The sequence below is a fragment of the Protomyctophum parallelum genome, assembly GCF_964188405.1.
Source record: "Protomyctophum parallelum genome assembly, chromosome: 6".
In the NCBI taxonomy this organism is placed as follows: Eukaryota; Metazoa; Chordata; class Actinopteri; order Myctophiformes; family Myctophidae; genus Protomyctophum; species Protomyctophum parallelum.
Genome location: NC_139701.1, coordinates 15,851,827 through 15,873,641, shown reverse-complemented (window position 1 = coordinate 15,873,641; position 21,815 = coordinate 15,851,827). Strand labels below are relative to the sequence as shown.

At 44.7% G+C, this 21,815-nt stretch overlaps 1 protein-coding gene across 1 annotated transcript in view; it reads left to right on the top strand.

Moving 5' to 3' along the window:
• The first annotated feature begins 3,471 nt into the window (after positions 1 to 3,471).
• LOC310859726 (TSC22 domain family protein 2-like) overlaps positions 3,472 to 21,815 on the top strand; it is a 68,483-nt gene continuing 50,139 nt past the window's right edge. Inside the window, exon 1 of the mRNA XM_083766420.1 lies at positions 3,472 to 5,935. Within this exon, the coding sequence (XP_083622546.1) occupies positions 4,380 to 5,935 (1,556 nt within the window). The 5' untranslated portion in view covers positions 3,472 to 4,379. The remainder of the gene's footprint in view (positions 5,936 to 21,815) is intronic.

The window sequence follows — 21,815 nt, the reverse complement described above, 5'->3', positions numbered from 1 at the left end:
CGAGGCATGAGTTATGCCTGTTCAAAGTGCTATTGCTGCGTGCAGCTATATTGTTTTGTACAAATTTTCACGTACATCATGCATCACGTTCAACTGGGATTTCAGATAATGTATAGGGCTATTGCCAAGTTGCCATTTTTTTTGCTGTGTTATTTACCCCAGATTTATACTTGGTTGGATATATGTGATATGTTGTGAACTTGAAGATCTGATTTTGTCAGTGCACGCAACACACCTGCGTGTGTTATGCCTAGATATTCAGGAATATCACCCTTAAAGGGCCACTTCACCCCTTTTGCAACCAGATCTTATTTAATGATATTTGGGAGACAAGAAATACTTTCCTGGGGGTTTTTACGTGGGTAATTAGAATTTTTTGATATTTCAAAGTGTCCATGATGTCATGGACACTGGGCTCACTTCCTTCCTTCCTGGACTACAATTCCCATAATGCTTTGGTGCACTGCTCATCCTTGTGGAGAAAGGAGGGCTGTCCAGGAAGGAAGAAGTGAGCCCAGTGTTCATGACATCATGGACACTTTGAAATACTAAAATAATCTAAAAACACATATTACCCACCTAAAAAGTGTTTCTTGTCTCCCAAACACCATTAAAATAAGATCTGGTTGCAAAAGGGGTGACGTGTCTCTTTAGGTCTCTTCTATAGTCTCCTACCTATCCAACCTAAATACCTCTTCTCCACTATAGCAAATGCAACCGGTGGACAAAGGTTAATGTCATGCCCTTATCCAGAGATGAATGACATTCATTCCTCCTACCTGCCAGTTTCCAAAACATGAGAACTCAATGTGTCTGAGTCACCAGGACGTGATTAATGATGATCTGAAGGTCTTCATTGCTGATCTCATCTTAGGTCGTTTCTCTCTCTCTCTCTCTCTCTCTCTCTCTCTCTCTCTCTCTCTCTCTCTCTCTCTCTGTCCATTTACAGTAGTATACTGATGGAACTTGATGCATGTCTGTGCGTGCTATAGTATATAGAGGCTATATTTCTTACAGCATTTTTTCTATACAGCACACACTTAAACTCATACTTACTGCCATCCACTATTAATCAGTAATGGAAAGAAGTACTCACATGTTTCACTTTGTGTAAAAGTGTCAATACTGCAATATATACCCTGTTCGTAGACGTAGAAGTCCTATATTAAAAATGTTCTTGAGTAAAAGTACAAAAGTATCGGCCTCAAAATATACTTAAAGTAGCCTACCAAAAGTAAAAACACTTATTGTGCAGAATGTCCCATTCCACAAGTTCAAAATGTATGAAAAATATATTTAAAATAGCAGATCTACATGCTCACATTGTGTCACGACGCAACACATTGTGAGCTTGTAGATCGGTTATTTTCAGATGGCCGAAATATAGGGTAAAGTGGTTACTGGTTAGTGTGTTTCGTAGGCTATATAATAAACAATCCAAATAAACAAAGTAATCAGTAACTAAAGTTTTCAAATAATGAATGGGGTAAAAAAGTACAATATTTGCCTCTGAGATGTACTGGAGTAAAATAAATCACACCCGTGTGAACTGGTTGGTGCAACTCCGTATGGAGGTCCCTGGGGGGTCCACAGAACTTCCAGACCCAGAGGTACACATGCCCAGGGTGGCGGGCCGGTTCCGGCAAGCCGCCCCGCGTCCGAAACGGTCGGGAAATGACAGTTACTGTGTGTGAAGGGGTCCCCGGAACATCCAGACCCCCAGGGCCGGTTCCAGCGAGCTCCCCCATGTCCCAAACGGTTGAGAAATGGCAGAGTTACCGTGTGGTGTTAGGCTGCGCAACAGTGAAACTTGGTGGTGAAAAGTGAAAACCAATAACCACTATTTCCGTGCTCGGCTGGACCCAGCCAGCCAGCCAGTAGCCTGAGCTAACGTGTTAGGTTTCTGGTCTAGAGGGGCGGGTCGCGGCTCAGATTTGCGCACGCCCTGATTGGATCTCATCGATCTGTCCGTCACCCCCGGCCCCTCCTCTCCCCCCTAGTGCAGCCTACGTCACATAATTTGGAGCAACACCCACCCGGAAGGGTTGACTCCCACTTTTAGACCAGAGCGGCCAATGCGTTCCTCCAGGCTTTCAATTTTTGCACCAACAAAAATGAAAGCCTGGTACCGAGGCTAGCCAGCCAGGGACCCAGGGACACACATAGCTCCGCAATGGAGTGGTTGCACCACTAAAAAAGACCTCAAAATTGTACTTAATACAGTACTTACTTGAGTAAATGTAGCCTACTTCTTTACACACCACTGGCTTTTAGATGGAAAAAACCTTTCCAAGCAGCACACAGTTAAACCCACTGTCATCCATTATCATAGCTCAGCCTTAATCAGAAGTGATGCACTTATAAAGAATGTGCCAGCACTGCCAGGGTTAAAAGCCTATTCAACTGTCCCGACAGTTCATTTCATTGAGATGGATTTTTATATGATTCATTGAAAATATTCTTCTTACTCTTTCATGATGACTCAGTAGGACTGAGTCATCATTCATCATCTATACTAAAGCCTGCTCTGCTTTTTTAATAATACGTTTTTAGTTTTTTCCTCAAAATAACAATTTGAATCAAATCACTTTAAATTGTAATTTTTAGGTAAAACCGCAAAATAGGTCTACTTTAGAAAATGATTCCTTGAAAGTGCTTGTTGGACCTGCATGAGTCAGTGACAAATGAAACCCTTTTGATCGAAATGAATGATTCACGTATTTGCGCAAAGACGGCAATTCTTTATTTGTTTGACGTAAAGTGCGCAGCGCCTTCAGTTCCAGTTATAGTAGTTGAGGCTTGCCATCCCATTTCCCAAACGGTCACAATGTGATTGCTCGGTTGTCAGGAAACCGCTGGTTTTAGTGCATTTAATTATTAGTTTGGTTTACAGTACATCAAGTAGTGGTTGATTGATTGCTTGATGTTGATTGATTGATATTAGATAGATAGATAGATAGATAGATAGATAGATAGATAGATAGATAGATAGATAGATAGATAGATAGATAGATAGATAGATAGATAGATAGATATATAGATAGATCTGAATCTGAACGCATTTTGCCTATCTTTAACTGTGTCCTATCGCATGGTACTTATGGCAGCCATACACATCGTATTATGCTTGTTATTGTGTTATTGTGCTATTGTATTTATTGTTTTGATGTTGCACTATAAATAAAAAATAAACAGAAACTGTGTTTCCGTTTGAAATGTAAACTGTGAAAAAGAAAATCTAATCAACACAAAAAACAAAACAAAACAAAACAAAACTGTTGACATTTTTAAAATAATTGCGATCCTGACACCCACCCCCGACAGCCAACAAGCCAGCCAACCGCAACAAGACAGTCCCTCCAGACTATGGGATGTATAGACCCTGCCTTGGAGGAAGAGAGAAAGCGGGGCAGTGAGTAGTTAGCCTGTTAGCTTGGAGCTCTTCTGCTCACATTGCCACACAGTGGAGAGAAGTGCTCTATCTGTCAGCTAGCCGCCGAAGGCAGCAGCAGCAGCAGCAGCTCTGGGAAAAGAAGCTAAACTTCCTTGAGTTCGGAACGTTTCACTTCTCGGATATCGGGCGGTGGACACATTTACACGTTCCGTATTCTGTCGGAGGGGAAAAGGGCCGATATGGAGTGTTATGTGGGCTTGTTTACATCATCATGGAGTTGCTAGTTCCGAGGCGGAAAGGTTAGAAAACTAAAAAAGCTAACGTTTGAGCTAACTTTAGCTTCGAGTTAGCCAGAGAGATATCTGCTGGCTGAAGGGGAGACAGAGAGGAGGACGGACGGGGCCCGCCAGCACACTAAAGTGCTGCTAACAGCTGGGATTGGAAGCAGACAACTGCCGACAGACACACAACTCCCACGCCGGGATATAGGCGCTGTGTGACGGCGGGGAAAGGCCGGGTCAGAGCTCGCGGAGGACCGGGCGGAGGAGAGGAGAGAGAAGGGGGAGGCGGCTGGCGTGCTGTCACCTCACCTCACCGGGAGACTGTGTCGTCTCAGCCCGGACAGACTCGAATGGACTGACTGACTGTCTATCGGCCGCGGCGGGAGGAAGAACCAAGCCAGCCCAAGGTATTACAGCGACGTCCCTGAGTTACGGAGGAAACTGGTTGGTGGCTTTAAACTTGTCACACTTTTTCTTTTCTTTTTTTTGAAGACGAGAGGAGACAGTGACAGAGCAAGCGGAGAGAGACAGACAGAGAGGGGGAGCTTATGAAAATGTCGCATACGTGTCTTGTTTCGTAGTTATTGCCACCTGTGACAATTGGGATCGATTGTGATTGTATTTATCGCACACACACGCAGCACTTTTTGTTTTCGCTGTCCTCCGCGGGAGACAGACGAGACAGACCACCACCACCTTCAAACATGTCGAAAATGCCGGCTAAGAAGAAGAGCTGCTTCCAGATCACCAGCGTGACACAGGCTCAGGTGGCGGCGAGCAGCGTCGCGGACGACACGGAGAGCCTCGACGACCCGGACGAGTCCCGGACGGAGGACGTGTCGTCGGAGATCTTCGACGTGTCCCGCAGCGGCGGCGCCGACCTGCTGGGCGCGTGCGACCGCAGCTCGTCCGAGGAGACTCTGAACAACGTGGGAGAGCAGCAGCACCACCACCAGGGTCCTGTCAACGGGGGCTTCTCTGTCAGAGGCAGCGCGGGCTGCTCCGGTCCTGTCACTCCGCACCTGGCAGGGGGGTGTGTGCCCGCCGGGCCAACTGCGAGTCAGGCGCCTTCTGCTCCAAGCTCGACCACCACCACCACCCAGCATATGGTCAACTCGGTCCCTCATCATCATCATCATGTGACCGTCCCCGCTAATGTGGCTCCAGTCGCCACCAGCATCACATCATCATCATCAACCACCACCACCACATTTAATTCCCGTTTCAGGGTCATTAAACTCGACCACGGTACCGGAGAGCCCTTCCGGCGGGGCCGATGGACGTGCACCGAGTTCTACGAGCGAGACTCGGAGGGCTCGACTATCATGAGCAGGACTGTGGATAGTATAAAGCACGCTGTCGTCCTGGACCACAACAACGTGGACAGGGGGGACAGCGGGCTCGGAGGGGTCACCGGTGGCTCCGTGGTCATCCCCAGTGCCGGCTCCGCTCAGGAGTCCAACAACAACGCCGACAGCGGTTACTCGGTCGCCTATCACACTCATCCTCCGGAGCAGCCTCCGCAGCAAGGCTACACTTTAGCGTCCCAGGCGGGGAGTGCCGGGGCGAGTGCCTTTCAGCCCACCGGCGGATATTCGACAGCGGTGCCCCAGCAGCAGCACCCTCAACAGGCCAACAACATGCAGCCCGGTGTGCCTCAAAACCTCCTCCACCCTAGCGGCCTCAATGGTGCACCACTGCACGGTGCCGCCACCACGCTGCACAAATTTCCACTCATGCCACCCACTGCCCAGCAGTTTGCCTACTCGACTCATGGCGGTGGCCAACTGGACTACAGGCAGCAGCAGTTTGCCACTCTGCAGCCACACGGCTCGAACGCTCAAAACCTCTCGATGGGGCCTCCGGCCGGCAAGGGGGGGTCCTCGCCTGCCATCTCCCCTGCAGTGGCTCAGGGCGGGGGGGAGGCAGCCTCGGCCCATGGCCTGATGGTCCAGGTGGGCGGTGGTGGGGCATCATCGGTGGGCTCCGTGCTACTCTCTACCACCACCACCATCGCATACAACAGTGTCCACCATGTGCCTGCCACAGTGCCCAACAGCATGCTGAACCACACGCCCGGCGCGGGAGGAGGAGGCTTCGAAAGTGGCCGAAAGTCTGACATCCTACCTCAGCCCGGCGCCGGTGCCCTGGCGGGGAAAGACGGCGGCGTGCCTTTTATCTCCCAAAGTGTCGGCGGAGGAGCGCCCACCACCGTCAGCATCTTTGGCATCCCTATTACCATCGATGGGGATGAGGACAGGTAAGAATCGTGCGTTCTGGTGGGTGGTTGTGACACAATTAAGAGGTGGAAACGACTTGATACAAGTTTAGCTATTGCATATTCAGTTCAGTGATGCATGAGGGGGAAAAAACATGTTTTTTGGGGCTAATGAACTAATAACAACAAAAACAATAGAGCATTTTGATTATTTAAAATGATGCTTATAGTTGCATCCCTGGTGGTGCAGCAAGCCCCCCACTGTTTCCTCCAGTGCATACATGAAATCGTGTTTAGCCCGTCCCGCACACACAGGTGGTGATGCAATAATGTTCTCTATGTATGTCTTGCGAGCACAGCTCTGTGATGAAAACAAAGCTCAGATGTCTGCATGGAGAGCAGCAGCATGCTGCAGCGCCCGCCGAGAGATTTAGGGAGTGCGAGCGAGTTTCTGGAAGTTTGCCCTCATGTTAAACATTCTCAGGGCATTCTGCAGCGGTGCGGTCATGCTCTCTGCGTCCTGGAGCAACTCCTTCCCCCCCACCACCCTCCCCCCTCCGCTCCTGTCTAACAGCACCCACCAGTGCTGGGTGGGTATGCTATAAGTGGAAACGTTTGGTGGTATGTGAAAAGCGGGTCTTGTGCAGTTTGTGTTGAAAAAGAGTACATTTGTTGGATTTTTTTTTGTGGGAAGGGAGGGGATGGGATTGGGGGGAGGGAGAGCTCTGGGCCAATGAGAACGTGCACAGAAGGGAGGAACTTTTCTGTTTGTGTCCCCCCCCCCCCCCCCCAAACACTTGGACTTGTAAGCCACCTCTTTATAGACACTAGATGCCCTCCTCCTTTTAAAACCCTTTTCGTTCCACCAACAACACTATTTGGGTTAGGGGGGCGTTAACGAGCACGTGGGTAAATTACAACAAAGAAAGTGACTGTGTGCATTTCTTTTCTTTTTTTCTTTGCGTTCACTCGCACACCATTGAATACCTGCCTCCAAAAACTGAGGTTTGTTTTATTATTTGTTGACGTTGGTTGTCGCCCGTCCAAATGTTGGGAGAGTGAAGCCTAATAATATATGCCTGCCTGGGTGACAAGCGTCGCTCAACAGGTTTTCAACAGTGGGGGAAAAAAAAGTGGGTTGACACTTGTCAGTTGAAAATACGATGTCAGTCAACGAGCGACATGTCGAAAGGCAATTTGCTGTCGAAGCCTGAATATGAGTTAAAGAATTCTGCCCTGCCCCTCGCCTCGCACTAATGTAACACAACTGTGTCTCTCTCTCTCTTTCTCTCTCCTCTCCTCTCTTCTCTCTATTCTCTCTCACTGTCAGTCTCAGTGTGAGTCGTGACCTGAAGTATTGCTCGGCTCTCTCGTTGCTGTCGAGCGAGCAAACGTGGCTCTCATGTCTTGAGAATTGATTATGGCCTTAGAAGACGACGGTCAACACGCTCCACATGGCACCTCCGGCCTTGTACTTAAGTAGGCCTGTTTATCAGCTGCTTCCTTCCTCACTAGCGCTAGTGGGGAGGGAACGGGCAGAGGAGGTGTGTGCCCCGCATGTGTTTGTTTATTTGAGAGAGAGGGAGAGATGGGCTGAGAGAGAGAGAGAGAGAGAGAGTGGGAGTGTGTTGTGAGTTCAAAATTGCGAGTCCATCCGACCTTCTTTTTTTGTGTATGTGACGTGTGTGTGTGATATATAGGTGTGTGTGTGTCTGTGTCAGGGTAAAAAGGTAAAGTTTTTTCAGCCCATGATATTCCTGAAGCTAATGGTTGTTTATCAGAGACTTTGTCCTCAGTCCCAGCGGCATCAACAACAACACAGGGGGTTCTGTGTACTGTACTGTATGTTGATGTGAGAGTCAGAGACTGAATGAATAGGACGCCGGAAGGACTGTGTGTTGTTACCATTTGTGTGATGTCACTGGAGAGCAGCTAGTGTCCGTTTCCTAATTGTTCTCGTGTGTGTGTGTCTCTCCCTTTCAGTGTGGCATCAGCAGCTGTCTGTGTAACCATAGTGATACTGGCAGAGGTGGCAGTAGCACAGGATGGGACGTGTCAGGTGTGTGTGTGTGTGTGTGTGTGTGAGCTGAGTATACAGACAGACGGGTATTGTGTGCAGTGAAGTTAGTAGACACGTTACCCAGAGCTCAGGGGCATTAACTTAAGTGGTGCTGATGAATTTTCATCTCAACAAAAGAGAAAATGCAAATGTTCAAATCTGAGTTTGACACCTCTCAGGGTGAATTTGCTTCCATTTATAGTACCCAACATAAGATCTTCAGTGTACGTCGCAAACTGGAAAGTATTTTTGAGACGCAATGCATGTCGTTCGGACCAACGCATGTCGGACCAACGCATGTCGTTAAGGACCAACGCATGTTGGGAGTGACAGGTGATTTCAGACCTTTGGTGTGTCTGATAAGCGTGTGCACCCCCTTCAGCGTACGTCGCAAAAGCGAAGTATATTCGAGGCCCTGGATGTAGGGGGGAATGGCTTTTAAGGCTTCACCCAGGTGATGGCTGCATCACATTGCTATGACAAGCGCTCTGGGGAGTTGCTGTTAGGGGTCAAGTGTCTTAGTCAGGGACAATTAGACATGTACTACGCTGGGCGTACCGAGGGTCAAACCGGTGACCTTCCCGACCCAGTCCCTGACGGCCTCTCGGCTACAGCCTGTCCTGCATGCGTGCATGCATGCATGCACACGCGCGCCACAAGGATTAAAGTTCTCAGACGCCACGACCGATTTTAGTCATTTAGATTCCATAGCAGCCAGAATCATGTCTTGTATGAAAATAGCAGATGTACAAGCTCACAAACACGTTGCAGCGCAAGTGTTAGAACTAGCAACAGAAATACATTTTCTTTCCATAAACATGAATGGAACCATTTCTGAGACTCTCAGAAATTACAAATGTCAGTTTTTAAAGCCTCAATCTGTGATTTTGTCAACTCGTTGGCTGTATGTAGAAACACAGCAACATTAGCTTTATAATGATTATAATATCTACAGTAAACGCATCATTACATTTTCATTTGTGAGATTTTATTTTGCTTAGTTTATTCCATGACATGCGCCATTGCGCCCAGAGCGATGTCCCAGGCAGCCACCCGTTTGGCAAACCTTGACTTGTGTGTGTGTGGGTGTAGGTACTAGTAGCAAGGGTTAATTTGAACCTTCATCAGTTGTATTTAAGATGCCTCGTTAACTCGCAACTGGCTTGTAAAATCTCTTTGGGGGACTGAAAAACATAATTTCCAGGAAAACGCCCAAACCACACATGCTCCCCCATATCACCGTCACCGCTGTGTGTGTGTATATAACATTTCATACTCCAGACCCACAGTGAGGGTGTGCGCTTAGTTAAGCACATGGCACACATGCTCATTATTGTGTGTGTGTGTGTGTGTGTGTGTGTGTGTGTGTGTGTGTGTGTGTGTGTGTGTGTGTGTGTGTGTGTGTGTGTGTGTGTGTGTGTGTGTGTGTGTGTGTGTGTGTGTGTGTGTGTGTGCGTGTGCGTGCGCGTGCATGTTTTTGTGTGCGAGCGTGTGTGTGTATGTGTGTGTGGGACCTGTTCCAAGTTTCATTGTTTAGCTGTAGTCTAAATTAGAGTACATCACAAAGTGGAAACAAAAGGGTTTTTCGGCGGGGTGGAGCGGCCAGCAGTGATGAGACAACATGAGGGCGACGAGGGAATGGCTCCTCTTCAAATGCTGGAATGCACAGAATCATCTCTGTTCAATGCATTCTGCCGCTTGCCAAATAAAGCGACGGTGGCTGGCTCACCCCTCGGGACAAATTGGCTGCTGTCCCACATTCAAGGCTTGGCCTTGGGCTCTTTTTGACGAGCATACGAAGGGCAACGAAGAGAAACCTCCCACAATCTGAAAGTAAACTTCCCAGAACTTGAAGTTCTGTGTTTGTTTCTTTAGGTGAGTCAATTTAGGAAGAAATATCCCTTAACCCCCAAAAAATTGATACAAAATGTTTTTCAATGGATTCTGGTAGTATTGGGCATGCTAAATAACATACTAAAAGTCTACCAAAATCTACCTACAGGAAAGGCTTCATTTTCAAGATGACGTCCAACATGGCAGCCAGCCAAGCTTAAATTGGCTATACTGTATATCTCAATAGAATATATTTATATTAATGATTTGTCGCTTGATTCTGGTACCTGTCCCATTTGGAAAATGAAGCCTTTCCTGAAGGTAGATTTTGGTAGACTTTATGTTATTTAGCATGGCCAATACTACCAGAATTAAGTGAAAAATCATTTGTATCAATGTTTTCTATTGAGATATGTACAGTATAGCGGTGCCGGCTACCATTTTGAACGCCATCTTTAAAATGAAGCCTTTCCGAAAGGTGTATTTTCCTAAATCTTTTGTATGTTCATAAGCCATGTCTACAGGTACAAGAATCAAGTGAAACATATTTTGTATAATTTATTTTCAATTGAGATATACAGTATAGCTGTTTATAAGCTTTATAAGCCTGCCATTGTTAACGCCATCTTGGAAATGACGCCTTTACCGAAGGTATATTTTCCTTAATTTGTAGTATGTTCTTAAAGGAGAATTCCATGCTAGAATGTTTTCTTACCTTTCTTACCTTTCTTTGTAGTTATTACGTCCCCACCAAAGAGGTCCAGGTGTTTTTTTGTGCAAAAAAACACCTGGCTATTTCCCCTACCATAAGCGCTCAATGAATTGCATTGAATTGAATGGGGCTATGGGGTGTTGTGCTAATTCGCTTATTTCCATCGAAATAAGTAGTAAACTGGGCCGCTTGGGATATTATTTACATTATGAAGAGAGGATATATACAAAATAATTATAATTTTGAGCGATGGAAATAAGCAAATTAGCACAACACCCCATAGCCCCATTCAATTCAATGCAATTAATTTAAGGCTTATGGTAGGGGAAATAGCCAATAAGGAGCTTTTGCACAAAATAACACCTGGACCTCTTTGGTGGGGACGTAACAACTACAAATAAAGGTAAGAAAGCCTTCTAGCATAGAATTCTCCTTTAAGCATGTCCAGAGGTACTAGAATAAGTTGAAAAATACTTTGCAAATGTTTTCCCATTTGATATATGGCCATTTTAAACTCCGTCTGGGACGCAATCTTGAAAATGACGGCTTTCTGGGGAGTAGATTTTGGTAGACTTTTAGTATGCTATTTAGCATGCCCAATACTACCAGAATCCATTGAAAAACCTTTTGTATACATGTTTTTGGGTTAAACCTTATATTGATTCACCTACTTTTTTATTTGTTTCCATGATAACCGGGCAGTAAGCAACCGTGAACTGGGGGAGGGAGGGATGGAGGTACAGTGACGAGACCATGACATAGAAAGCTCCCAGATATACAAACGAGTGCATGTACAGTACCTATTCTCATATTGTGTTTGTACAAAACATGTCAGTGTTGTGTTGCTTGAGCATTCAAAAAGCAACAATCCTAGCACTCGAGTTAGTAACAACCAGTGGTGTAAGTACAGTTACCAACCCATTTAGGCCTAAGGCCGATTCTAAAAACGCCTCTAAATCCTGACCTAAGGTTTCTGAAAAACTTCAAATATTTATATAGCAGCATCAAAAAATTTACATTTTTGAATACTGTACATACTGTACAGAACCCAAATATGGGTGCCCGGCCTGAGGGGGTAAGATACAAATAGGGGTTCCCGCCCAGAATGGGTTAAGCACTGTACTTAAGTACAGTTTTGATGTATTTATTTATACTGTACTTGAGTATTTCCAATACTTTTACTTAACTCCACTACATCTCGGATCCAATTTGAAAACTTTAGTTAATAGCTATTTTGTAGATTTAGATTATTATTACAAAACTCGGTCTGTAACCACTTCAGCACTATTTATTTGTTTTTTGCACTATAAATATTTTGCCGACCTACAAGCTCACAATGTGTCGCGATGCGACACATTGTGAGCTTGTAGATCAGCTATTTTCAAAAGTTTCTTTATACATTTTGAACTTGTGGAATGGGACATTCTGCACAATGAGTACTTTTACTTACGGTACTTTGAGTTTATTTTGATGCAGATACCTTTTTTACTTTGAATTCTGGACTTTTACAGAGCATTTCTGCATGATGGCAGTATTGATATTTCACTTAAGTAAAACAAATGTGAGTACTTTTTCCACCACTGCAGAGTGCATGGAAAAACCAATGCAAAACCTGTGATATGCGTTGCATGGCACGGCACGTGTCAAAAGTTTTGCAGTTGAAATGTAGAGCCATCGCTGTACATATGGGACAGAGCTCTCTCTCTCTCTCTCTCTCTCTCTCACAACACGCACACACACGTGCATGTTACACACTCACTCACGCACCCCCTAACACAAACGTGCTCTCTCGCGTGCCCACCGTGTTGCCCCGGCACACTACTACAATCTCAATGGGGAAAAAAGGCCAAAAAAAAGGGGGGGGGGCGTTTTCAGATAAACACGTTCCCATTAGTTCGGTCCGCCGCTAAAAGGCTGTTTTATATACACACACAAGGGAGCAGCTAGCCTGAGTGTTGCGCAATAAGCCTGTCAGAGGAGCCAGCAGCAACGCAGTGAACACAACTACTACTACTACTGTTCTCAATTTTCCAACCTTTTAAACATGACCCCCCCCCCGCCCCCCTCACGGAGGAAAGTTGGAGATGATGTTGTTTTCCATCTCCACAGAAAAGAGTCGCTCGTTTGTTTCTGTGCCATCGTGCCTCATGTTCTGCTTCCATGCTAGAATATGTTAGTTTTACTCTTCAGTGCCTTATTATTATTATTATTATTATAACGATTATTACCACTTATCCTTTTACGGCATGGGTCTGCTGCTGCATAGGCGAGCAGACTACTAAAGGCTCGGCACGGCGTCGGCTAATCCTCGCTGTCACAAAATGGTCTCTTGTCGGGTGGACTGGACACCTCGTCATGTCCCAAAACCCTTACTTTTCAGGATTTGAATTCCAAAAGTAGCAAAAATGGCCGATCTACAAGCCCAAAAACCCTTTTACTCTCAAAGACTGTCCTGGTGTTACCCCAGTACACCCTCCCTCTCTCCCCCCCCCTCCTCTCTCTCTCTCTCTTAACACATACTATATTGTCGATTAGGTTCATGATGACATGCAGGCACACTCTCTCTCTCTCTCTTCACATACTCATATCTTTACAATGGCTCATGTGTGTGTCATTTTATTTATGTTTACTTCTGTTGCTCTGTAACGCACTTAAAATTAAATGTGATGCCCCTTACAGAGTCAGACAACACCTCTGGTAGTTTAGGGACGTGCGTGTGTGCGTCCGTGTGCGCGCGCAGTGTTGGTAGTTGGTACATTACAGTTGAGTACTTGAAGTGCTCCTAGTTTGACTCTTGTATTCCTTACTATTGGTAGGATAAATATGTAACCTTGCATGTATTGTACATTTTTTAAAGCTATATTTGACTGGCAACCAGAACGTCCGTTGCATTAGTAGCTGTTTCTCGTTCTGAAGGAGTGAAGTACAGAAAAGGGGTCTCTCTTCAAGGCATGGTTTGCTTAACTGACATGATAGTACCAGCTTCCTCTTACAGTCTCTGACCCCATGTACCACCCTACGAATCAGATGCTTCTGGCGAAAGGTGGAAATGTTAAAGTGATGCGATAGTGACATGACAGCTGCAAGTGGACATGGTATTATGAGAAGTCACATTTGTGCTCAGCCATGAAACGGAAGTGACTCAGACCAGAACCACACACACACACACACACACACACACACACACACACACACACACACACACACACACACACACACACACACACACACACACACACACATACACTCACAAAAACACACACTCTCTAACTGCAAGAGAGAGTTTTCTTTTGGTTGGATGGGCAGACACAGGCTCACCTTCATGAATGGCAGAGCTATGCAGAGAAAGAGCTTAATGTACACTATAACAGTGCAGGTTCTCAAAAAGTCCCCCAGTGGTCTTTGGGGGTAAAATGTTAATAGTCTTGGTTATTTCATATAAAAGCAAAGGTTAAAGCCTCAATCTGTGATTTCTTCACCTGGTTGGCAGTATATGTAGAACAACAGTATTCCTCTTAAAACATCATAATTTTACATATTGCGTTAATTGTTTAGGAATCAGCGCATGGAGTGTGGAGGGCTCGTTTCGCACGGTTTTCACAAAGCGCACATTAGGAGGACGACTTGGACATTACACACAGTATCGGTCGTGATATTTTCTTTCGCTTTAACCCACGCTCTCACTGTCCAGGTTGTTCACTTTCACTCTCTGTCAGTCCGTCTCTCTCTCTTGTCATGGACACAGCACTCAGCACCGGCTGAGTCCTGTGTCACAAGTTTCACAAGTCATTCATCATTCTCCAGCTTACAGCCGGGCTGCTACACTGAGCGGCATGGAGCAGCGAAAGGCCTGCGAAAAAAAACATTGTTCTTCATCTAGTTGAGGCTACAGTTAGGCCTGTCACAATTATTACATAATCGCCTAATTGCAATTCTTTGAGATGAACGCTATTACTTTTGCATTATCGTCAATCGTTTCCATGTTGGAAAATGTTCACACATTTTCAAACATTTTTGAATGGTGCCTAACCGCTCCATTACGTAGCTGTGTGTATGTCTGTCTGTCTGGAACACGGTAACTTTGTCATTTCTCGACCGCTTTGGCCTTGGGAAGGCTCACCGGAACCGGGCAGCCCCCTTGGGCGCGTTCCTGGGGGTCTGGATGTTGCGGGGACCCCCCGGGGACCCCCACACGGTACCGTTCCACCGCTCACTTCACACAGGTGTGATTTTTAAAATAGCAGATCTACAAAAATATGTAAGCTTGTAGAGCAACTATTTCCAATATTGATGAAGTATTTTGAAAACTATCTGCCCTGTGCAATTTGTGATTATGAACCTTAAAGGCAATCAGAAATGGAAAGTGTCAGCTTCAGTCTGTAATCGTGACAGCCCCAGATACAGTGCTGTATGTTAAGTGCATGGAAACGTTATTACAGCTGTTCGACAAATCAAATCGACTTATCAAATGGATCACTTGACGTTCTGTTGCTGCAACGGAACACACGCTGTGTGTGTGTGTGTGTGTGTGTGGGGCTCACTGTCTCTCTCTCTGTCTGTCTCTTGCTCTTTCTCTCTATCTGATCAATTCAAGTGAAAGGACCTTCATTTGCATGAGGAAAGCAAGCGTCATCATATAATGAAAACCGTTGAAAATGTGTAAAGTATAAATACAGTTGGCGGGGGTACAGCATTACTGTAAACAGTGCTATGTGACATTGCGTCGTTATACACTTGTCATTTATACAGGGACAAGGTATACAGCTTTTTATTTATACATATATATATATATATATATATATATATATATATATATATATATATATAAAATATACTTTTGCAGTCCCTTTTGGAAAATAGCAACATTCTTTCCCCAAACTATTTAAATGGTATCCAAAAATCACACATGTGTGAAGTGAGGGGTGCTCTTGTCGTCGTACATCATCCAATGAAAAAATTAATATACTAATTTGTCGACTTATGTTATTATCTTTTAACCATGATACAATGTTTAAAACAACTCATCTTTTCACCATGATCATGTAAGATGATTATTTAATTAGTTTTTTTATATATTCAATTAAATTCAATTAAAACGGTAGAAAGCCGATTTGTTCGTCCACATATAACATAAATCCTCCATTCATTGTCCATGTTTGACATTACATTGTAACACTCTCAGTCAAACATATTTGACTGAGAGCCTGCCATCGCGCAAATTCCAGCTTTTCACCAGAGGAGAAAAACTAATTTGTTTCCCCAAAATGAGTTAATAGCACAGGCAGACTATTCACATACTAGAGCATGTCTGAAATAAGTGTCAGAGCTGAAATCTGTAAATATGAAATAAATGCATAAACATGTAGCTAGGTGTAATGTTAGAGACCACAGAAGTGAACCTTTCAAGCCTCTTTTCTCAACTCGCTGTTTTCTGCAAGACATTACTCTATAAGCCATATCTCCAAAACTGGTGGGTCAAACTGAACAACCAATATGTCAATTTGAAAAAACAAAAATTCAAAAAAATCCAATGGGAGTCCCTCAGTAGTCAAATTGGTCACACATGACGTAAATTCTCCTTTCATTGTCAATGGCAAATTAATGTCACACACACACAAAAAAGAGCCTCGGATTTAAAACGTGTATAAAGATAGCAGCTCGTCTTACATGTGCACTAGGTCTAGCGGTCTACTCTGTAGTCTGTACAGAAGATGACTCGAGATTAACCCCCCCCCCCCCTGCACACACATACACACACACACACGCACACACACACCCTCCTCTTCTCTGTTACTCTCTGTTCTGTTCAGTAGGCAGCCAGGCGTCCTTCCTTTCTTCTTTTGTACACACTGTGTGGTGATCACGGACGGTATGTACCTTGACTGCTCATCCGTGTGCCTCACACACACACACACAAGAGTCTATATATTAGGAGAGTGTGTTCTGTGTTGCTCCGCGTCTTGCACTGGCAGGCGGAGAGGGAGAGAGGGTACAGCGTGGTTGTTGCTTTTCTAATCATCGTACATCGCTCATACATTCTGTTCCCGAACGGGGAGAACAATGAGGGGCCAAGGCAGCTACACCTGGGCCCACCTCCCCTGTCAACGCAGCTGCCATGGAGATGTTGAGTGAACCCAACATGAACACGTCCCTTTGTTAGTTTGATGAGTGGCGGTCTGTACCGTACCATACCGTACTGTACCGTATACTGCACCACAGTGGTTCTCAAAGTGTGGTCCAGGGACCCCCCCAGGGGTCCTTGAGTGTGTTCCAGGGGACGTCCCCAGATTAATGATGGATAGTTAGGATTGGAATAGGAACCATGTGGCCAGTGATGTGGCTGTAACTCTGAGAGTGTACAAATGGAACCAAATGGACCCTTACAGGTCTGTAACTCTGAGATGTATGGAATTAAATGGACCCTTGCAGGTGTGTAACTCTGAGAGTGTACACATGGAACCAAATGGAACCTTACAGGTCTAACTCAGGTGTACAAATGTAACTTATAGGCCCAGGGTTCTCAAAGCCTTGTCATGCCAAGGACCCCCAAATGAAAATATGTTGTGCCGCGATGGGGACCTCCAGATGCAAAGATTTGAGTTTGTTAAAATGTTCGCTTTAAAAATATATATAGATTCAAAGATTTGCTATAAGCTCACAGTGACCGCTTGTTGTTCTGCTATTTTTGCAGTGTTAGACACAATAGATTCATGTAAAAAACACGATCCATGAGGCCGATTATTCCTTTACGGCTCTTGATCTGGATTCTCAACCCATTTAATTTCAAGCACCCCCAGTTTGACATGCATTAGTCTACAGACCCCCATTTAATGGCATTTCTATCTCTGGGACCCTCAATTTATATTGTAAAATCAATGTTAATTTAACTCGGTGTGTTCAAATGGAACCAAATCCATTTCGATCCATTTGTACACTCTCAGAGTTACAGACCCATAAGGGTCCATTTGGTTCCAAACATCATCATTTAGCTGGGGACCCCCTAGAACTCCCTCAAGGACCCCTGGGGTCCCCGGACCCCATTTTGGGAACCACTGCTCTAGAGTCATGTGATCAAGATGGACCTGTCCAGTATTTCATTTCGGTATTTCATATTCCATCCTAATTGGCTTCCAATCCAAACATTGGCTTTCAAAGTTTGCAGGATTGCCTCGTTTTGAACAAAATGCTTCAAATCATGAACGCAGAGTGCATGGACTTTTGTTTTCATGCAAACTTTTCACATTCCCCTGTTATGGCACCACCAGCAGGTAGACTTTTGCAAAACACATTTTTTTGAACAAAATGTGTCAAATCATGACATTGAATGTCGAATTGCCATCAAAGACGTAAGAAGAAATGGCACCCTTTTCACATTGGCCTATTATAGTGCCACCAGGAAGCCACGCTAACCTACCTGACCTGGTGGAGACCTGTGCACATATTGTAGTTATCTGGTGAAACAGGAGTTTTTACTGCTGTGTGTGATATGAGAGCTTACCATAAATTACAGTAAACATCATTGTCTTCAATCATTCAAGGGCTTAACCCATTTTGGGCGGGAACCCCTTTTGGTGTTTTAAGCATTATGTTTTACTTTAGCTATTTTTGAAAAACCTTTCAAATGTGGCAGTGAACGTTTTTTTAACTCAAATCTTTACTTCTGGGGGAATCCCTGGAACAACATTTTCAGATTGGGGTCGGCGGCCAATTACATAATGATTTCTGGGGTCCTTGACATGAAATAGTTTGAGAACCACTGACATAGAAACATAGGGTTTTCAGAAAACTGTTAGACATTTGTAGATGTCTAAATGGGTTAAGGGGGTGAGATGTTGTGTTTCTGAATCAAATTGAAAAACACTTAATGTATTACCATCAAATTCACAGCCCTTAAATGTCTATATATATAACATTCTATTTCTTCCCCCCATAATCTAATTTGACTTGCTGAATGTCCTGTGGACGTCACAGCCTACTCTCTGCTCAACCAGCCCTGTTAGTTTGGGGTTTTTGCTGTTTGCCTCCAGGTGGTTGGAGGCGCCCACTCTTTTCTTGAAAGCTTGCTTTTCAGCTTTTCCACGTTTAAAAAAAAATAGTAATTGGTAATCGCCTCCGAAATGGCACTTTAGTTGACGAGTTAGTTTCAGGGTTGAAGTAAGGGCTTGACTTGACTCATTTGTCGAGCACTGTGGTGTTGTTGTTGTTGCTCTGAGGGGAAGGAATTACGTGGGCAAGTGCTAATTTGACTGCACATTTGGATTTTTAAATAAAATGTCCTTTTAGTCATATTTTAGTTATATGAAAAGTTGTAGTTTTTTAATCTAGTCTGCTAAATCTACAGTGGATTATGTTGACCAAAGTTTTGGTCTAAGAGGGAAGGAATAGGGCACATTTAAGTAGACATTTAATTGGCGTTGGTGTTTTGACTTTGTTCGTTTTCATTGTCGGGCACCTTACCCTCTCCTACGCACCTGTCGCCTGTAGGTGTGCTGCGAAAGCTTTGCTTTTTAAGGCTTCATATAATAACAAAGGTGCACAAGCTTAATATAATGCGTCACATACAGTAGTGACACGTTTATTCTGATTTTTATGTATGAACGTTTTGCAAGATGTACACGATTATGACAAGATAATTGCGTTACCTCAAATAATTGGCATTCGAGGATTACTAATCATTGTGACAACCCGGGCCTAGGGTGGAAGGCTGCTGAGTCATTCAGTTATTTGGAATCCATGGAAGGCAGCATGTTTTCTATGGATCTTTGAATATATATTCTTTCAGAGTGAACGTTTTTAACTCAAATCTTTGCTTCTAGGAGTTCCCAGGAACAACATATTTTCAGATTGGGGTGCGCAGCCGAATACAGATAATTATGGGGGGCCTTGACATGAAAAAGGTTCAGCACCACTGACATAGAAACAGAGGTTTTTTAGAATCGACCTCAGGTCTAAAATAAATGGTTAAAGATTAGAGAGTTTGAAGTGGTCAAGCTAGCATTTATGTCTGTGATTTCTTCACCTGGTTGTCAGTACTGTAGAACAACCGGAACAATATCACTAAAACATCATAATTATACTGTACATATTGTGTTCATTAATAGAGGCTATGCGTGTGACATCATCGTACCCAGAAGTTATGCGGAAATGCCTACCGAGTGGCAAAAAAAACTACTTTCTGGCCTTGACAGCCCAATCATCCAAACAGAAAAGTCTTATCCGATTGCATTAAAGGTTAGACTCGACTTGAATTATCCTCTTCCACCTGCAAAGCTTTTGTTCCGGTGGAAAGATTACGCATGTGCAATGTGCATACACTATAGTATAGTATAGCGGTTTCACAAATCACACATTGGGCCCGGCTTGGCCATAGAAAATGTTTCAGTTGTGCGATTTTTATGTTGCTTTTTCATCCACGAGATCCCATTCAAAACCAGGTGTAAAAGAAAATCACAACAGAACCATGTCTCAGTGCGGTCAGGTCAGTGTGTGTGTGTGGGGTGGGGAGGGCGGCGATTGTGGAGTTTGGTTGCCACGGGCGCCTGGAAACAGAGGGAGCAGCTCATTTTCCACAGATAGCTGACCTGTGTGAACTTCCAGGGGACACATTCCAGGAGCGCCCTGAATGGCTGTGATTGTGGAACCCGCCCCGGCCCGTGGGTGTGTGTGTGTGCACGTGAGTGTGTGCGCGTGTGTGTGCGCACGTGGGTCTGGGTGTTGTCTGTGCGTGTGGAGTCGAGATGACCAGTCAGTGGCCAGTCAGCCTTTTTGTGTTTGTCATCTGGTTCCCTGCTCTAATCTGACCATTAACCATCTTTCTGTCTCACACTGTTGCTCTCTTTCTCTCTCACGCGTGCACGCTCTCTCTCTAGCATTGTCTTTCGTATAATTTGGCAATTCACAGTGTCACAATGTCTCTCTTGGTGTCTCCCTCTCTAAATTGCATTGTTCGCTCTATTCTCCCATTTTCTCGCTCGCTCGCTCGCTCGCTCTCTCTCACTCTGTGGTGCCTGTGTCAGTCTGTCTGGATGTATCTGCTCTCTAATCTGATTACTCACTGCCTTCTGTCTCCTCTCTGTCTATTACAGTCTCTCTCTCTCTCTCTCTCTCTCTCTCTCTCTCTCTCTCTCTGTGTCTAGTCTGTCTACATGTCGTGTTAATTATTCCACAAATCCCACATTAGCACTCGAGTTGACCATGCAGCATTTTTCAGTCGTGATGATTGTCTTTTAGCTCTAATCCAGCAGTGTGTACTGCCGGCATGTCTGCTGAGCCAAAGGGGCTGAGAGCTGCATGTGACTGACGGTTCGACAAGACCTCCCTTTCCCCAGCAAGGCTGATTTTCACCAAGAACCCACCACCCAGGGGTTGACACGGGTCTGACAGGTCCCCATCGGGCAAGTACAGGTCTTGCCCAAAGGTCATGCCCACTTGCCCCACGAAAAGTAGATGAAATTAATGTTAAATCCAGTCCGAGTGGCGAGGGTCACCTTGAATGTCTGAATGAAATCTCTGAATGTTAAACCGCTTCTTGTTAAACGGTTCTTTCTTGAATAATAAATCATATTCAATGATGACAGTTGCTTCCACATTCCATCGCACTTGCCCGTCAGGCAACCTGAAGGCAAACTCCACCTGCCCAATTGTTTCATTTACTTGCAGTCGGGTTAGTGTCAACCCCTGCCAAGTGTTGATTTCGACGACTATTTCGACAAACGGAATAAAAACTAGCTATGATGACTAAAATAAGACTAAATATACTGACAATTTCGTCGACAAATAAAAACTTGACTAAAATGTTAGGGAGGGAATAGTGGAGAAGAGATCCAGTATGAGTTTGGATGTGCTCGTTGTTGCGCTCTGAAGACACGTTATGAGCTTGTAACCTAGAGTAAAATCAGCCATCAAGAATCAAGATGCCATCAAGGCCCGCCAAAATAATTTCTTGTCGACAAAATCAACAGTATATTTAGTCGAGTAAAACTAAAACCTTTCAGATGACTAAAATATGACTAAAACTAGATTACATTTTTATTCAAAAGACTAAGAACTAAATCAAGATATGCTGTCAAAATCAACAGTGGTTGGGAGCTGGCCTGTGACCGACGGTTCAACAAGCCAGTCTGAGTCAGCAACAACCCCCCAACCCACCTTCACCATGTATTCCTCCAAACAGCTTTCTGCTTCAGAGCCTGAGGGAGGAAGTGGGCTTATCTATTATTATCTCTGTTTTTCAAAAAGAAGCGACTCACTCGTCGCGTGTTGGCCCAGAATGTCATTATATTTGACATCATTTGTGCTTTCAAACACAATTTCAAACG